Below are 20,315 nucleotides of genomic sequence, written 5' to 3'. Positions count from 1 at the left end.
ACAACAATATAAGTTTAAAATAGCCTATAAACAATAGTGAAGCCAAGAGAAACGTCATGTTTCCTTTTGCCGCCATTCCTTCAGTCCCATTAGTAAAACAAAAATATTGAAATATCATCCTCTATCCTTATTCCTCAAGTCCATGCACCGACAATTAAAATCCCCCAGTACGAGTAATGCCTTCACCTCATCCTGGATTAGAGATTTACTGACCGCTGACACGTGTGGCTCCTCGGTTCTTCCCGTCCCAGATTCCCCGAAAACCTGCAGCCACAACGACAACTAAAAACCCTGAAGAATATCTGAAGAAAACGCGATATCAATGGACCAGAGAGAGGGTCGGCCGCTAAGAGGATCAGTCCAGAAGAGGTGCCAGCTGGAATTAAAGCATTCGTGTACACTGAGAAGTGTCGGCTCATCATTTCAGTAACACCTGTCCCGCTGGACGGACGAGAGCTGACCTTATGAGTGACCACCGGATGGAGGAACATGCCCACAGGTCCAGGTTATGACCACACAAGTGTCCCGCAGTAATGAACTCATCTCCAGCTATGGCACCGTCTTCTCCGGTCTTGTTTTCACCGTCGCTCGCCCGGAGGCCCCCAAGTCCCGGCCGGAGACCCAACACAAATTTCAGATCGGCCTCTCCGTCCATCATGACTTCACCCAAACTGTGGCAGAAAGCCGCGATTTCGCGTTTGGCGGAGGAGTTTTTCTGGATAGGGGGAAGCATCGTCGCCTCACCAAAGTGGAGAATGGGCCAGATTGGTAAGCATTTAGACACTTAAGGGTGCTTAAATTGGATAGTTTACTCAATAAATTGAAACTTCACGTAGCACACACTCTCAAGCGGTACCAGACTTTTAAGAAGATAGCCTACATTGAAGCATGTGACTTGGAAACATCATTGACATCCTTTTAGTTGGAAGAAAATAACTGTCAATGGAAGTCAATGGCAACTGAAAAAACTTTGGAACAAGTGGAGTAGGCTAGGTTAAAAGATAACAGAACATAAAAGATGACAGAATATAAATGTATTGACAGATGACACAATATAATAGCATTGCGTGGTTTAAATCAGCCACTTTCCAGCACTTTTATATTTCCAGAAGTATATAGGCCTATTACTATGTTGAATTTGATGTTTACTGCAGTAATTTGTTAGTTTATGCAGTGTTACTCTGAGTGAACTTGAAATGACTGTGTACTAAATGATTGGCCGGTGTAAGATATGCACCTCACAGCATATGGAAACAAACAATCCCTGGAGATTAGACTGAGTAGCTGCGTCACATGACCCCTCTGTCCTTGATCCGCTCCTCCAAAGCAACGTTTTGAAAACATAGCCTGAAGTGACCGATAAAAGTAACCTTTGTTGACTTCTGGTACATCAACATGTCATTCTGACATTTTAGACGTCAAAAAAGATAATAGCATTTCAACTATATTTGTTGAATTTCAGAACAAGTGAAAACATTGTGGCCAATTGTCCCTTTCTAAAGGAAATTCTCAAAATAACTGTTTCCCATTCACTCACTAACCCTCGGCTTCGTCTCTGTTTTATCAGTGATCGCCACAGTAGATTGAACCAAACATAATAATGACAAATATTAACATTTTACTCAAACCCCTTCCTAAAAGACATAGTAAATCTTCAGTAAATCCTGAAATATTATTAATATTTTGTTGTAATTCAAACAAATTATGTTGCTGAATGTTTAAAAAGACATTGTCCTTGTAAGAAATCATTGTTGTACTTTCCATGATATGTGCCAGGCTGCCAGCACGCAGTAAACACCCTTACTAACCTACGTGTGTGTATGTGTGCCTTGTATTCTTTACGTTGTGGGGACATTTAAAATATATCAATACCAGTACATTTTTGACCTTGTGGGGACATTGTTTTGTCCCCATGTGAAAAAGGGTTCATAAATCACACAGAATGAAGTGTATTAAAAATATAAAAATGCAAATTGTTTCCTGTGAGGGTCAGATTTAAAGGTGGGGTAGGGGTAAGGGGAAAGAATATGCACTTTCTACATAGTAAAAATTGTTACGGCTATGGAACGCTTTAAGTGTATGTGTGTGTGACGCAGCTGGGTAATCTGATTGAGATGGTACTTGATACGTCTGCTTGGACAATTAAACTGACATTTAAAAGGATTTTCTTTTAAAAGTGCACTCCTATTACATTGTAAAAAATGGATGGCTGTTTTGAAGTCAAATTAACTTTACAAATAATTGCTTCTTACTTTACATTAATGACTTAAACACTTAAAAGTTTTATGGCATGTGACTAAAATAATCCTGAAACACGATTAACTTATTTTATTAAGTTAAAGTAAGGCGAAAGCATATGCTTTCATGACATATTATTCATATATTTTTTACAGTGTGTTGATATCACATTTGCAGCCAGATACTACTAATAAAATGCTCTTTCGCAGTGGAGAGATGCATGTGCAACATGCAGGCCGGCTCTCAAATGATCAAACTGAGAGGAAAATCCAAGGCTCTGGTGCGTCTCTTTTATCTAGATGAGCACAAGTCCTGTATCCGCTGGAGGCCTTCAAGGAAACATGAGAGAGCAAAAAGTGAGTGAGATTGAAATCTGTTTATGTGCTGGCAGGATATGTGTCTAGTGCTTATTAAAATAAGTTATGTGATTTAATGGGGCATTGAATATTAGTTTGCAATTCATGTACATGGCTTTTCTTTTAAAAAGTGGAGATGTTTATGGCATATTAGCCTATTGCTCATGGATTACTGCATAAATAAATCCATAAACAAATGCATACATGAATGAATGAAGCAAAAAATTTCTTTGATAAAAGATAGTTTGATAAAACAGTGTGATCATACATAAATTACACTCTCAGAAATAAAGGTATGCAAACTGTCACCGGGGTGGTACCTCTTTAAAAGGTACACATTTGTTCTTAAAGGGTCCATATTGGTACCTCAAATGTATATATTAGTACCTACAAATTTTAAGATGAACACTTTTGTACTTTTTTTAGGTACTAATATGTACCCTAGATGTATTAATATAGACCTTTTGGGTACAAATTTGTTTTTTTTTTGTAAAGATACTACCCTAGTGACAGTTTGCGTACCTTTATTTCTGAGAGTGTATGATAAGAGTTTATGTGTTGAATATTTTGACCTAATCCACATTTGATTACAATTTTATGGGGTTTTTGAATGTTTAAACTTTGTTTTTGTACATTTTTTATGACAAAAATCCAAATAAGTGATGTATAACTATTTATAATATATATAGACATTACTCATTCTTTTAAAAAAATATTAGAAAATAGATTATAAAATGCAGAATATATTTTAGAGTAGAAAATATCACATGACTTCAGTGGATTTGTCACATGATCACATCACACTGCAAGATGGTGAGTGTAAAATAGTTTAACATCACAAAAATATTGACTGATACTATATTTATTGGGTTAAAAGCTTCACATTCTGGTAACTAAAGAGTAAAAGCATGCACATTTCATTGTGGGACACAGTATTCCAACACTGTTTACATAGCTTTTCAATGCACATGGGAAATTCATATAAAGTCTGTTATTAGTTTATTTTGAATTTATCAGTGTTACAAAATTTTCTAGAAAAGAAAGTGTCTTGAAAATATATATTGTAAAATATTATTTACTGTCATCATAGCAAAGATAAAATAAATCATAGATGAGTTATTTAAACTATTTAAACCAATCTTCTTTTGGTTAATCAGAAAGTGGGGGGAAATAAACGGGGGCTAATAATTCAGGGGTTCTAATAATTCTTACTTTAACTGTATAAACCAAAGAACCATTTGTTTTTTTACATTTTAAAGTATATACTCAAAAAAAATCTTATGTGATTATATTTGTCACTTTATGTATGTATGTATGTATGTAATATCAGGACAAATGTATTATTAAAAATGTAAAAATATAAAATACATATTAATAAAACAGCTTTCAAAAGTAATGATTACATGTCCAACATAAAATAAATAAATATATGAAATTAATAAATAAATAGAAATAAATACAATTAATTAATAAAATGCTAAATGTAAACTTTGTACTTTCAGGATTGCAACTTTCTTACAATAGTGTTATTTATATTTATAATATTATATTTACCTATCATATAAATGTTGAAAAAGTATTACTGTAAACGATGTATTTGTGACCACAAAATAAATGATAGAACATAATATGAAACAACAGACTTTTTATTTTGTCCATATTATATACAGTCAAGCCTGAAATTATTCAAACTCCTGGGATATAAATAATTTTGGGCTTGATTGTATATTATTATATTGGAGAGTCACTGAAAACCCCTGAAAAAATGATCAAACTTCCACTGTTCTTGTTTTATTCAGTCACCATAGACTCTATCCATGAGGTCTGTGAAGGAATGAGAACCGAGGTCTTTAGGCGATTTGCCAACAATAACTTTGATCCAAACTGCTGCTTCAGTATTTACCACGGAGACCACGTGGAGTCTCTTGACTTGGTTTCCACCAATGGAGAAGAGGCACGGACCTGGATCACTGGCCTTAAATACCTCCTGGCAGGCATCAGTGACGAGGACAGTCTGGCAAAAAGGCAACGCACACGAGATCAATATCCTTTTAATTGAGGGAGAAGGGCTGTCTGTCATAGAGGCAGACTAAATCCACACACAGCCCCCTCATGTGGCCTGGTTTAGTTTTGTGCAAATTGTTCTGTATTGTGGTGCGGAGGTTTCCTTACAGACTGTTGCAAATGGTTGAGACAGACCTTTTCAGAGGCAGACAAAAATGGAGATGGAAATCTGAGCATTGGAGAAGTCCTGCAGCTGCTTCACAAGCTCAACGTGAACCTCCCAAAGCAGAAAGTCAGAGAAATGTTCCAGGTACATTTCATTATACAACTTGTCAGAATGCATTATGAAAGTAGTCGGGGCAAGAGGTCTTTAAACAAAAAGTGTAAAATGTGATCATGTACGAGAACGAGCAAACTCCCAAAGAAATGTCGACTGGTTTAGTAGGGACTTTAACCAGGGACATTCTTGCTGTGAGGCAACAGTGCTAATCACTGGGTTACTGTGACGCCTATCTAAAAGGAGGGGGAGTAAAGGTGGGTGGGGGGATTTTTTTTTAGACGAAGATTCTAAGATGAGAGACTTTGGTTGTTTATGGTGAGTTAGGAATCATCTGATAGGTGAATCTATCTTAAGCTAATGTAGGACCCGCCGTGAACAATTATAAGCAAGTGATACTCTCGAAATTAGTTTATAAATAAACTTCACGTAGTGTATTTGTGCAGAAATCTAAGTAACAGAAAGAAAAAATTATAATATATCATTCCTTGAGTTGGTTTAAAAACTGAGCAGCTTTATCCTTGTAAACTCTGTTTTTGTTTTAGCATACTGTTTTAAAAATCACAAATATTGGGGGTTGATATGAGTTTTTGATTTTTTTGTTTCTTTCTTGATTTGGCGTTTTTTCAAAGGTTTATTGGTATATAAAAAAGAAAAACATCATCAGTGTCCGCACATCTAGAAAAATCTTAAAGACAGGTGCTCAATCAAGCCAAAAACAGTAGAAAAGGTCAAATAAAATCAGCACACTTCCACTTTAGCTCTCAAAACATACATTTAATTGGACAATAATTCAACCCACATGGTTTTCATCAGGACCTGAGTATTTTTTGAGAGCTAAAGTGGCACGCTGTACCGTGATCATTGCTCAGTGAAGTTGTAGATGATCTTTGAAAGGTGAGTTTTGTGTTTGTTTATTTTAACATCCGGATTCTCTTGTCTTTTGTATATTATTATCCTAAATAACAAAAACCTAAATAGTCGAGTCCATCAAATTTTAGGGTCCTCTTGAAACATTTCCGTTGCGTTCGATGATATTTAAAAATGTAATGAGAAAATTTAGTGCGTTTTCATAAATTGTTTGCTTTGTGTGAAAATGCAGCACGTTTTTAAAAGTGTGTTTAAATTGTGAGGATTTGCAGCATGTGTGCTGTCAAACAGATGAAGATCTTTTCTTAGTTTGCTGGCGTTTTTTTGTAATTGCATGTGTTGCATGTGTTTTCCTAAATTTCAGCACATTTCAGCTCTCTCTGCCACTGTATGTTAAGGATGTCACACTCTCGATTTTCAGTTTGGCACTACAGAAAATAGGGAAACATCAAAGATGCTTTAATATGTTATGTTTATAATAAAACCCTAAAATGTGTTTAGTATAATAAATCAGCATGTTAATAATAATGACCAGAAGAACCAGAAGCTGTTGACTGTGGCATAATAAAAACCCATCAATCTTCAGCAGTTGTTTCAGCAGCTTTGAGCCTCAGGAGCCGATCACACTCAACATGCTTTTTGCATTATTTAAATGGTTAATGGCCGCAAGCATTTTGTGCGTTGCTTATGCGCCCTATTAACCACCTACTGCACCTCATGTTTTTACTTTTGTGGGCTGTGCACTCTCAGTTGAAAAAAATGTCAGCTCTGAGTGGAAAAAGTGCATAACGTCAGTCGCGTCTTTTTCATTCTCCAATCAAATGAAAACAGAGGTGGGTTTCCGTTGACTGCAGTGTTTGTATTGTCAAGATGACTTTGGAGATTTTTAAAGATGCTGTATGACAAATCTTGAATATTACAATATTAACAATAATAGCAATATCAACAGCAACACTCACGCACAATACACTGATTTCGTTGTTGCCCTAGTGACATAAAAATGCACACCAAGATTTTTTTTTGTCAACAAAAAATGCAGTGTGGTTCGCTTCCTGTTTTTAAAAGCCCATTACTTTGCTTCATATTACCAGGAAAATAAGTTTTGAATACTTCATTCATGAACATAATTTTGGCTGGATTCACTCATTTTCTTTTGCAAATACCCACCCTCTAGCTGTAAAAAAAAACAAAACAAAAAAAACACATGCGACTTTGAGCTGTGCTTTCAGAATGTATTATTTTAGGACATTATATAAATTGCATTATATATTTTCTGTCAAGTTTGATCAATTTAATGCACTCAGAATCCCCAAATTTTTGAACAGTGTATGCTTGATCAGTTCAACAGTCTGCATACATATGACATGGCCGCTATTGTGAACAGGTGAACTTAGTAAGCCATGCTAAATAAAATAAAAAAATCTAACATATTCTGCTAACTGGTATTTTTGAAAAGTCTGATTCTGCTGACTTTAAAACCTCAAAGTTGGCTGAAATGTCTTTATTTACTAATGTCCTGTGGCAGGTTATATTGGTTTAAAAGACTTTCTGAGTGCCATTAGATAAGATGCCAATGAGTGTTCTAAGTGAGTATGTAACATATGGTTCGCTCTGAACAGATGGCCTTGTCTGAAACTGGTTGAGGTCTTAGTTTTAGTGTCTCTAATCCTTAATGGAGACATACATTTCTACTGCAACAAATACCATGACACTACTTTCACTAAAAGTACAAGCGAAACATTGAATTAAATAAAAAAAACCTCAACACATGCTAAGTGTCTGTCAGTGTCAATCTGTTAATGTTTGCAAAAATCGATAATTTTTTTTTATGCTTCACTTCACTTGACTTCACTAGATATGTATTATATTACTGCCAACTGCAGTCAAGCTTTTCCTGAAAAGGCCTTTCAGACTATTAGGGATCAGTTTCTATTAAACTATGCATAAAATATTGAAGGCCAAATCATTTTTGTAATCAGGATTTGTAATATGCATCCATCAAGGTTTTTATGGTTTTGCATTTTTCATTTAGTTTTTAGTTCAGTGCTTTTTAAAAATTTGCTGTAAAAAAGGAACTGACCCGGCTATTTAGGTTATGGTTTATTCAATCAATCATTTTCTTTTCAGCTTAGTCCCTATATTAATCTGGGGTCGCCACAGCGGAATGAACCACCAACTTATCCAGCAAGTTCTACGCAGCGAATGCCCTTCCAGCTGCAACCCATCCCAGGGAAACATCCACACACACTCATTCACACACTTATACACTAAGAACAATTTAACCTACCCAATTCACCTGTACCGCATGTCTTTGGACTGTGGGGGAAACCGGAGTACCCGGAGGAAACCCACGTGAACGCAGGGAGAACATGCAAACTCCACACAGAAACACCAACTGACCCAGCCGAGGCTCGAACCAGTGACCGTCTTGCTGTGAGGCGACAGCCCTACCTACTGCGCCACTTCGTCAACCTAGGTTATTTAGGGTAATAAAATACAAAAAAGACAAGGGAATCAGAATGTTAATATAAAGTGTCATCAAGTACTTTACTAAACAGCCGTTAATTTTCCGACACAGAATGAGTGCTTTATAATTCTGAACACAATTATTATTTTTGAGAATTGTTATTTTATTTCTGTTGGCTTTTTTCAGTTACTGTTGTACTGTAGTTTATCATTTATTATGAATTCTTTATTTTATTTCAGTTAAAAAAAAATGTTTTGACCAATAGTGTGTCTTTTAGTTCTCGTATACTAAAATAACCTTGATAAGATTTCTCCCAGAATGTTTTTGATTATCTGTATGGACCAAATTGACTCTAAATTAGCATTGCAAAATCCTCAAGTTTATTGCAGATTAATACAAGCATGTTTCACATGCAGCTTTATTTTAAGAAAATAGTCAGCAGGCAGGATTAAAAACAGGAACAAAACAAATTGCAAAGGCAATGCAAAAGAGTAATCCAAGAGACAGGCAAATGTCAGGGCAGGCAGAAAAACTGTCACAATCCAAGAATCAAAAGTCAGACAGACCAAAACCTAGGAACAAAGACATTGAACAATACTGAGCAAGGAATGAATGCCTCTATGGTGCTTAAGTAGTCCATGTAGTACATGTAATTGATTTTTGATCAGCTACCAGCTGTGTGTGTAATCATTGGAGATTTGGAAAAAGGAGTGTGCGAGGTGCTTGATGGGAAATGTAGTTCATAAAGTAACACAATTGTAGTCGGTACACATCGATCACACACTGATCGTGACACATATAACTACACTGTAAAAATTACAGACAATTCCTTCATGTTGTGCCAACACAAAATGATTAGGTTAACTTAAATGTTTTTTCCTTTACAAATTTAAGTGGATTGAGCATAAAACAATTAAGTTGTCCCCCCAAAAAACTTTACAATTGTGTTGGTTCAACTCATATTAAATAAGTAGTTTGAACAAGCAGCAAAAGTCTTTTCAGATGCCCAGTCAGCTTGTGTTCGTGGACTGGCTTTGACAGTTACAATATACGGCAGATGGCTTTTTAACCCTTATACAAAAATGCACATTACATTTTATGAAATATGTGTGAAGTTAAGCTTCCATAAATGTGCATTCACAGGAGGCTGACACTGATGAAAACCAGGGGTCATTGACATTTGAGGAATTCTGCACCTTTTACAAACTGATCTCAACACGACGAGATCTTTATTTACTGATGATCAGCTACAGCAACCACAAAGAGCACCTGGACCTGAACGACCTGCAGCGCTTCTTAGAAAGCGAGCAAAAGGCTGGTGTGATTCATTTTGCGTACCGCCACACAGTTATTTGTTAAATATAATGCCACTTGAACTGTCCTTTTTATAATTGCTGATATGCTTTTTTTCTTCTAGATGGTAAATGTGACCAAAGAATACTGCAAAATGATCATTAACCAGTTTGAGCCATGTTCTCAAAACCAAAGTCATGTGGTGCTGGGTATTGATGGTATGAGACTCTTCCTCAGCTACATCTGTGCAGTATCACCAACCTGATTTCACCAAGGGGACATATTCCTGGATTAACATCTATGTTGATCCTGAAACAACATTCCAATCAGCCAATCAGAATGAAGGGACACATTTACCACTTATGTTAAGTATAGATCCACGGTTAGGTTTACGCGCTTCTACATGATTGTTGTAAACACTGATTATATGAATATTTACAGTTATGGTTGGGTTTAGGGATAGAGAATAGGTATGGGATGCATTTTCAAACAAAAATTATGCTCCTGGATCAACATAGATGTTACTCCAGGATCACATCAGACTTGGCAATATCATGATGTGCGTTTAGTATTCATAAAACTTGATCTTGAGCTTTTCTTTTTCTTTCATTCTAAGGTTTCACCAACTACATGCGCAGTCCTGCAGGAGACATTTTTAACCCAGAACACTACCAAGTAAATCAGGACATGACCCAGCCGCTTACAAATTACTACATCGCGTCTTCGCACAACACTTACCTGACTGGAGATCAGCTGCTGTCTCAGTCTCGGGTTGACATGTATGCATATGTGCTTCAGATGGGCTGTCGCTGTGTGGAAGGTAGGAAAAACATTTTTTAAAGTGTAGCATTCATTTTTACAGTCATTAAACGGAATATTAGGGCTCTGCGGTACTGGGAAAAAAGTGACATTTCAATCTAGTGTTGCCAGATAGGGCAGTTTTCCGTCCGATTGGGTAGTTTTGACAAAATATTATTGGTTTTGTTACGTAAATTTTAAATGCTACTTATTTAACAACACATAATTGTGTGCTACTAATGCAATGTGACCAGTGACCAGTAGTGACCAGTGCATAACACAAACCCCGTTGGCCCACCTGCAAGAGGAGGTGAAGGAAAGTTGTATTAAAATAATAAAATCTGACTCAGTCAGCAAAAATAAACATAGAAGCGCTGTCTGATTGACAAGCGCCTAAAAATGTTCAAAAGAATTTAAAACACCAAATGGGACGATTTTTACCCCATTTCCAAAGGTAAAACATACTCTAACAGGTAGTATAAAATCGGCACAACATTAAGGTTAAAAAATATGACTGTTAAAGTAACTAGGTTAATAAAAAAAAATCTAATATTTTGGGTGTTTCTTGTGCATTTGAGTGGGTTTTGGACAGCTTTTGGGCTGGAAAAAGTCTGCTATATCTGGCAACACTGGTTTTAATGCTTTGTTGTTTTGCTAAATATATTGTGATATGAATATCATTTCAAGAGTTCACACTTAGCTTATGATTTATACATAAGCATACATATACATATACATATACATATACATAGCTTGTTTGGCATGCTGTCCCGGGAGAGAGCCCTGAGCTCAAGGGATCCTCGAGCCCAGGGCTCCCCCCCTTTTGCAGGGCGAGTGGAGATTGAGCTCAGGTCTATCTCAAACTCCCCCGCTGCTGAGGCCAAGGCGAACTTCCTGAGAGTAAGACATTATAAAAAAGGTTTAGGCTTGTTTTATCTATAATATAGAGCACATTTGGATGGTGGGAGGAAACCGGGGAACCCGGGGGAAACCCACGCGGACACGGGGAGAACATGCAAACTCCACACAGAAATACCAGATGGCTTAGCGAGGACCCAACACCATTGGTATTCTTGCTGTGAGGCAACAGTGCTAGTCACTGGGCCACCGTGCCGCCCATTCTGGATAAAGGAGGAAGAAGGGGAGGAGGGGGGGTTTCTTCCAGACGAAGATAGTTGTAGAAAGGAAATGAGGATATATATAGTGATTTGGGATCCTTCGATTGGAGGATCATAATTAGTTAATGTGGACCAGCTGGGTAAATTATGAGCACATGCTCCTCTCGAAATTAGTTTAAAACTAAACTTCACTTCAACAGATGACTTAGTTCAAGTTCAACATTACTTAGTTTAGTAGTTCATAACTTTATAGAATATTCATAACTTATAGAATTCATAACTTTATAATGGTAGGAATGATTTCTCAGGACAGTTCATCTGCATAAATGAAACAAACAGTGTTTTGTGGTTTTGTGGAGAGTCTAACTGTATACAGGTACGGAAATCAAATAATCTATTCAGTTCAATTCAATTCATCTTTATTTCTATAGCGCTTTTACAATGTAGATTGTCAAAGCAGCTTAACATAGAAGTTTTTGTAAACTTAAACTAGGTCAGTCCAGTTTTGAGTTGAAGTTCAGTTTAGTTCAGTTCAGTGGGGTTTAATTTTCACTGCTGAGTCCAAACACTGAAAAGCTAATCCATCAATGCGCAGCTCCACAAGTCTCGAACCAAGCAAGCCACTGGCGACTGCATAGTCTTCATTGTATAAAAAACAAATACAATTAATTTTTGTTAAAACCACAAATGTTGCAATTTCTTATAAAAAATGATCCAACTGCTCTTAAAATCTTACATCTTACAGGGATAGTTCACTCTAAAATGATAATTTACCCACGATTCATGTGGTTTCAAACCTTTATGAGTTTTTTATGTCTAATATATAATAAAATATCTTGAAGAAAGCTGAAAACCTATAACCACTGACATCTATATTAGGAAAAGTAAATGGATACAGCTTTTAAAATATCGTTTTTTGTGCATAACTAAAGAAAGAAACGCAAACAGGTTTGGAACAAGTGAAAGATGACTAGTAAATGATGACAGGATTTTAAGGGAACTATTACCTTAGAAACAAAGTAATTAAGCAAATGGAAAACTGTCTCTTAAGGTTAAACATGTATCACACTGTGATTTCCGGTGAACTATGATCCCACCAAAATTAAATTAAAAACTGAACTTAAACACATTGTACATCCTGCGATGTGACTATTGCTGATATATTGTGCAGCCCTATTGAATATGTTATCACACAGCTGACACTGTCTGTATTTTCTGTCTAGTTGACTGCTGGGATGGTCCTGATGGTGAACCTATTGTGCATCATGGATACACGCTTACCTCAAAAATCCTCTTTAAGGATGTTGTTGAGACAATCAACAAATACGCATTTGCCAAAACTCAGTGAGTGACAAATGTGAGCCTGGACCACAAAACCAGTGATAAGTGTCAATTTTTTCAAACTAAGATTTATACATGATCTGAAAGCTTAAAAATATAAACTTTCCATTGATGTTTGTTAGGATAGGATAGTTTTTGACTGAGAAACCTATATAACTAGTCTGAGGATTCAAAACAATCAATTATTTAAATGAACTTCTTAGCAATGCATATTACTAACCAAAAATTGAGTTTTGATTTTTTAGTGATATATATCTTCGTGGAACATGTTTTTTGCAAAATATTCCAATGATTTTTGGAAAAATAGATCATTTGACTCATACAATGTATTTTTTGTTATTGCCATTGCAACAAAAGGCTGGTTTTATGGTCCAGGGACACATATATAAATATTTTAATTGTCATACAATGTGTTTTTTGTAATTAGAACAGGTCAAAAAAATATTATATTTCTGACTAAGTTTCATCTTTCGACAAGCCCAGAATCCCATGATTTTTAGAATTACAGTAATTTTAGTAATACAGTAGTTTATTTTGATACAATTAAATATAGAGTATTTTATTTTGATGCATGGTAATCCTGCTGTATTTTTGTAGCTTATTTTAATACAATGAAATTTATAGCATTTTATTTTGATAGATGGTATGTCTGCTGTATGTTGTGGGTTATTGTGATATATTATTGTGATATATAAACGTAAGTAATTTGGTATTTTATTTAAAAATACATTTTGATGTAATTTTGCCCAACCCTGCCTGTAATCCGTCATATTTATTTACATATATTCTTTAAAGGGCACTTATTTTACCCCTTTTTTCAAGATGTAAGATAAGCCTATGGTGTCTCCAGAATGTGTTTGTGTTTCAGCTCAAAATACCCATCAGATTATTTATTGTAGCCTCCAGAAACTGCCCTTTTTGGAGTCTGAGTATACTGTAGCTGTTTTTGTAGCCTTTGGATTTAAATGAAAATGAGCTGCTTTGCCCCGCCCACTACTCCGACCTGCGTGTCTGCTTCCCATCATGCAATAGATAAACTGTGCTAGTGACAGAGACAGACTCGGATGATGCTAAAATACAGCAAAAAAAAACCCAAAAAAAACAAGTAAGTTTATTCCATGTATTTGTGGTGGAGATTATTCAAGTCTTTCTGACATGATGAGTCTCACAAAAATGTTTGCAGTACATACACACAGACAGAATCTTTATTACAAACATGCTCTGTTTTTAAAATTCCAGAGAGTTGTAATAGATATTTTAATCCCAGCTTTTTGCAAAAAATGTTCTGTTGTGTATACAGGTAATTATAGAAACCTGGCGCCTGTGAATCAATTTAGTGGGTGGTGAAAACAACACTTTCACGTCAAGTTGTGGTGGACCTCAAAATCACTGGGTTTTGGGTCCTATTTTAACATCAGAAAATGTAAAAAAGAGACTTGTTGGGCTTATACCACTCCAGTATGACTGTGTTAACACCATGCCTACACACAGTTCTGTCCAAACAGCTTACAAAAGTTGATTTTCATTATAGGTGTCCTTTAAGGCAATTTCTATACCAAAGAGTTTAAACAACCCCCCCAGCCCCCCCCTCCCCCCCATATAACAGAATATAATATAATGTTTTTCTTATGATGACTATAATCTATAATCAATTGTTATCCACTCTCAGATTCCCAGTGATACTCTCTATAGAGAACCACTGCACTGTGCCTCAGCAGAAGAAAATGGCTCAATACCTCATGGAAGTGCTACAGGACAAAGTGGACCTGTCAAACATAAACACAAACGAGTCCAGACGTCTGCCATCTCCAGAGGATTTGAAAGGCAAAATACTTGTCAAGGTGAGACAATATGTTTTAACGGGTTATGAAAAACACTGAGTGCATTTGAGAGCACAACAATTTAGTGTACCAAGCTGCTTTCCAGGGCAAGAAACTGCCAGCAAACATTGACGCTGATGCTGATGAAGGGGACGTGTCTGATGAAGACAGCGGAGAAGAGGATGAGGAGGAAGAGCTGCAACTTAATGGAGATGTGAGATGCTTCCTACTTTTATAATCACTTTATGTCCTACCTGGAGTGTCTACATGAAAAAATGTCTGTGTCTATTTTCCTAACATTTTCAAGAATATGTCAAAAGCCAAAAGATCCAGATCCCTTTATCGCAGTTCTAGGCATTACTGATTTTGAGATAGCTAAAAACTGTACAGAACAAAATACAGTTCCATTTGTCAGTCTACAAGCATGAAGGTTAATATTATTAAACAGGAAACAGAAAGCTGCTCCTACATACAGTTGAAGTCAGAATTATTATTTTTAGCCCTGCTAAAATATTAGCCCCCCTGAATATTTTTACCCCAATTTATGTTTAACAGAAAGAAGTTTTTTTTTTTTCAGCACATTTTGCTTAAGGGGGCTAATAATTTTGACCTTGAATGGTTTAAAAAAATTAAACACTGCTTTTATTCTAGCCAAAATAAAAAAAAGACTCTCCAGAAGAAAAGATATTATAGGAAATACTGTGAAAAATTCCTTGCTCTGTTAAACATAATTTGGGAATTTAAAAAGGATTAAAAAAATCTTAGGAGGGCGATTAATTTTGACTTCAACTGTATATATATCTAATGAGGGATGTAGTGAAACATTTGGAAATGGAGAAAATCAGATTCTCCTTAAAAAAGGAACCAGACAAATTTGATAAAATCTGGCAACAAAAATTCTACAAGAAAGAGTTCAATTGAAGAGGATTAGATTCATTTCGATTAAAACAGAAGGTCAGTATTTTTTTTTTTTATTCATTTACTCTTTTTTTGTATTTATTTATTTATTCATTTATTTATTTTTTTTACTATTTACATATTGTATTTATCTCTTAACATTTTACTTTCTTATGTATTGTTTGAATATTGTATCTTTTATTGTTAAATGTTGTGTAAATCTGTTTGTTGGACTAAATTTGTAAGTCATTGAGTTTGAATGTGTGAAGAAAGCTCTAAAAAAGGTTTGTGTTCTGGGTTACAGACCACAGAAGGAGCGCCAGAGTCTGCATCGGCAGATGAATCAAAGAAACGCTCACGGAGGAAGTTCATGGGCAGCTTCAGGCGCAAGGTCTGCAAATGGCTTTAGACCAGTGAAATTGGGTAAAAGAAATGAAGAAAAGCATTTTGAGGTTTCTACATCTGTGTTTCAGAAGAAAAAACAGGTCAAGGTAAAAAAGAAACCCATCGTGAGTGACTCTGATACTGAACCAGAGATCACAAGCACTAACGATAAACAGGTCATCAACTATGGCAAGTGAGTATTGCAAGAAATACAAAATATACAGTTGAAAACTAAATTTCTGGCCTTCCTATGATTTGTGATGGTTAACAGAGAAGGGACATTTTCACAGTATTTACTATTATATTTTTTCTTCTGGAGTAAGTCTTATTTCTTTTAGTTTGGTTGGAGGTATGAAAGTTTTCTCATATATTTTTAAGGTCCATATTTTTAGCAAAACAAATTGGTGTTGTCCAATGACTTGCCTAATTAATCTAACTTTTCTATTTAACCTAACTAACCTAATTAAGTTTTTAATTGGCACTTTGAGCTGAATACTGTTATCTTGCAAAATAACTAATAAAATATGAGCTGTCATCATGGCAAAGACAAAATAAATAAGTTATTGGAAATGATTGTGTTTTAAATGTGTGGCAAAATCTCTCCATTAAACAGCACTTGAGAAATAATTAGAAAATAATACAAATCTCACAAGAGAGCTATTAATATTGATTTCAACTGCAAAATATATATTACAATGAATAAATGTAAAATATTTTTGCATTTACAGTAAAGTTTGTTGTAAAATTCAAAAATATGAAAAATAATATAAAAATTAAAAATACACTTCTTGTTTTGATAAATTAACATGCAATGTGATGTAATGTAATGTGTATTTATATAGTGCAGTTATCGTGTATGGCCATACACCCAAAGCGCTTCACAGTCATGAGAGGGGTCTCTCCATACCACCACCAGTGAGCAGCATCCACTCAGATGTTTTATATTTTAACTAAATAAAATTAAGAAATATTTTATTGTTAACTAACAATATTGTTATCAAAAACTAAAATAAATAAGCATGATATATTTGTTACTTTAAATAAAATCAATATATATATATATATATATATATATATATATATATATATATATATATATATATTAATTATATATATGTAATGTATTATATAAATAATATAAATATTTTATTTGCTTATTTAGGTTTTATTTTATACGTGATGCAGCACATAATTATAGTGAAATTTAGCATTAATTGTGTTTTAGTATGCTATTAGTCCTGTTATATCTAATATACTTTGTTCTGTATATGCTCAGGTATCTTAACCAACTTACATTTTTTATGTTTTGATTTATACATTTTACACTTTAACATACACATTTTTATAATCTGTAAAATGTTACCGTGCACATCTGTGATGCTCCATGTTTTACATAAATGTTTGCAGACGAAGAAAAACCATGCGACTTTCTCGTGCCCTCTCTGATCTGGTCAAATACACCAAGTCAGTGCGTGTTCATGATATCGAAACGCAAGGTAAGACAAATCTAATAAATTGACAGAAAAAACTGAAAAAAGTCTCGGTTTTGACAAAAATGTGATTTGTGTTTCAGCATATATGTCCAGCTGGCAAGTGTCCTCCTTAAACGAAAGCATAACCAATCAGATTCTCCAGCTGAAGCCTGCGCAGTTAGTTCGATTCAATCAACGGCAACTTTTACGAGTTTATCCCTCCAACTACCGTGTGGATTCAAGTAACTTCAATCCTCAGCCTTTCTGGAACGCAGGATGCCATTTAGGTTGGAATGAGCTCTTTCTATCATTTATTATAAATGATTTCCTATCTGCACCCATATAAAAAATGATACATGGAAATATAAGTAATTTATGTGTATGAGGATTTAACTAATAATAATAATAATAAAAATCATATATCCAACATATGTTTTGAAAATTTCGAAAAAGGCTGCTTGCATATTTTTTGAACCATTGTAATTACAAATATGTACATATATTATTATATATTTTCAAATATGTACATATATTATTATATATTTTCAAATATGTACATATATTATTATATATTTTCAAATATGTACATATATTATTATATATTTTTAAATATGTACATATATTATTAGATATTTTCAAATATGTACATATGTTATTATATATTTTCAAATATGTACATATATTATTAGATATTTTCAAATATGCACATATATTATTAGATATTTTTAAATATGTACATATATTATTAGATATTTTCAAATATGTACATATATTATTATATATTTTCAAATATGTACATATATTATGTATTAGATATACTTATATAGACAAGTGGTATGAACAAATATTTGCCCCCATGCTAATTTCTTATTTATTTAATTGTTTGTCACAGTTTAATGATTCAGATCATCATATAAATTTTAATATTAGTCAGTGATAACACAAGTAAACACATCATGCAGTTTTGAAATTTTTTTTATTATTAAGGGAAAACAAAATGAAAAATTAAGTGCTATAACCGAAAATAGGAGTTGTATAAACAAACATAGAAACAAACAAGTATTTCTAACAAAGTGCCTGGTATATTAAGTCAGGAAGAGTGGTTTGTCAAGCCCACTCACCTGCATGGAGCAGTTATGTGATGCACTGTGTGTATGCTTAACTAAAAGGTCTTTAATCTTGTTTTGAACTGAGAGAGTGTGTCTAAGCCTCGGACATTATAAGGAAGGCTATTGCAAAGCTTAGGAGCCATAAATGAGACGGCTCGACCTTCTTTAGTGGACTTGTTTATGTTTCTATGGCCATATATGATGCCAACCACAGAGCACTTCTAGAGGTATCCATAATTCTGGACCAGGTCGTATCTTGAGCAGATGCTGTGGCAGTCATGGAGGAGTGGAGAGCATAAGACCACAGTGACACATGAGACCACAGTGACAGACAAGTTTTTGCATTGATCTCGTGGGCCAGCCTGAACACCCGGCGGTGACCTACTCACAACTGCCGATTCTCCTTAATGGATGTCCAATATTCTTCAGCCTCCGGCACCTAGAAAAGAGCTCTACACAAGAAGCTTGGCCAGAGGAGAAATAGTCGTGTCCAACTGAGCCTAGTTTCTCTAGAGTTTTTTTTTTTCTTCACTTTCGTCAATTGGTGAAGTTTTTTCCTCGCCACTGTCACCACTGGCTTGCATGGTTTTGGATTTGTGGAGCTACACATCTTAGAAAGGATTAGATGGATTTGCCCTTTGGTATTTGTACTAGAGATCTGTGTGGGACTAAATTTTGAATTCACACATTCATACTCATTCTCTCATTCACACACATACATACGCGTGCATGCTCGCTCGGGAGTCGAGACCGATTTTGTTAGACCGCCCGCTCCCGGTTTAATTACACCAGTTACCAACCGATCCAGCGATTTATTCTGAAATTTATTCCCATGTTGCAAGAAATCTGGTAGGGTCCCACGGCTCCCACGGTACAGACGTGGGAATGCAGACCTCTACTTTAAACTGAACTGAACTAAACTGAACTTCAAATCTAAAAAAACTGGACTGACACAGCATTAATTTACTAGAACTTCTATGTTAAGCTGCTTTGACACAATCTACATTGTAAAAGCGCTATAGAAATAAAGAATAATTTAATTAAATTAAATATATTTACACATATATACAATTGTAGTTATATATAGCTAATATATATTAGATTTTATATGTGGACTCGAAATATGACTTTTTATGTCCTTCAAGTAATTTGCATAAACTGCAACATATCAGCTTTCTATGTGTGTGCTTATAATCAAAGCCTATTTCTTTAAATTAAGAGTGAAACTGTGATGACTTTGATTTTTAACGCCGATGGAGAATCACCACTGGCAAAAATGGCTTTCTGCCTCCTTTACATCAGAGTGGTGGCGTGCTTTTGTTTGAAATGTTGTTTCATCTTTGCAGTCGCTCTCAACTATCAAACAGAAGGCCGTATGCTGCAGCTGAACAGGGCCAAATTTGCGGCGAATGGAAACTGCGGCTATGTGCTGAAGCCAAAATGCATGTGTAAAGGTAAGACGGCCTCTCTGGGTGTTTGATGCTGTATTTTCTTTGAAATGTAATTTTCACCACACATAATGGTTGTCCTCAGGTGCCTTTAATCCAGTGCTGGAAGACCCTTTGCCTGGACACAGGAAATCTCAGCTAGTGCTCAAGATTATTAGTGGCCAGCAGCTGCCCAAGCCAAAAGACTCTATGTTAGGGGACAGAGGAGAGGTGAGTGCACTTACATGGAAATAAAAAGAGGAAATGATACATGACAAGCAGTCTGAGATTGAATGTTTCGCTGTTCAGATCATAGATCCCTTTGTTGAAGTGGAGATTATTGGATTGCCCATTGATTGCAATAAACAACAGACAAGAGTAGTGGATGACAATGGTAAGTACTAAGATAGATTGTGCTAACACAGCTTGCAGTTACTTTAGTGG

At 35.1% G+C, this 20,315-nt stretch overlaps 1 protein-coding gene across 3 annotated transcripts in view; it reads left to right on the top strand.

The window, feature by feature from the left end:
* The first annotated feature begins 533 nt into the window (after positions 1–533).
* plch2b (phospholipase C, eta 2b) overlaps positions 534–20,315 on the top strand; it is a 26,856-nt gene continuing 7,074 nt past the window's right edge. The window contains exons 1-17 of one of the 3 annotated variants that reach the window (XM_073916765.1): positions 534–768; positions 2,448–2,594; positions 4,394–4,639; positions 4,781–4,908; positions 9,356–9,526; positions 9,630–9,723; positions 10,122–10,325; positions 12,645–12,765; positions 14,432–14,603; positions 14,689–14,796; positions 15,784–15,870; positions 15,956–16,056; positions 17,271–17,359; positions 17,437–17,622; positions 19,791–19,898; positions 19,978–20,102; positions 20,181–20,265. In XM_073916765.1, the coding sequence (XP_073772866.1) occupies positions 534–768; positions 2,448–2,594; positions 4,394–4,639; positions 4,781–4,908; positions 9,356–9,526; positions 9,630–9,723; positions 10,122–10,325; positions 12,645–12,765; positions 14,432–14,603; positions 14,689–14,796; positions 15,784–15,870; positions 15,956–16,056; positions 17,271–17,359; positions 17,437–17,622; positions 19,791–19,898; positions 19,978–20,102; positions 20,181–20,265 (2,407 nt within the window). Of the gene's footprint in view, positions 769–2,447; positions 2,595–4,393; positions 4,640–4,780; positions 4,909–9,355; positions 9,531–9,629; positions 9,724–10,121; positions 10,326–12,644; positions 12,766–14,431; positions 14,604–14,688; positions 14,797–15,783; positions 15,871–15,952; positions 16,057–17,270; positions 17,360–17,436; positions 17,623–19,790; positions 19,899–19,977; positions 20,103–20,180; positions 20,266–20,315 lie in introns of those variants that run through there. The other 2 variants (XM_068224345.2, XM_073916766.1) reach the window with 2 other exon arrangements.

This window comes from Danio rerio, chromosome 11, assembly GCF_049306965.1.
Source record: "Danio rerio strain Tuebingen ecotype United States chromosome 11, GRCz12tu, whole genome shotgun sequence".
Lineage (NCBI taxonomy): Eukaryota > Metazoa > Chordata > Actinopteri > Cypriniformes > Danionidae > Danio > Danio rerio.
The sequence above is the reverse complement of the archived record's forward strand: the minus strand, read 5'-3'. Positions and strand labels throughout refer to the sequence as shown.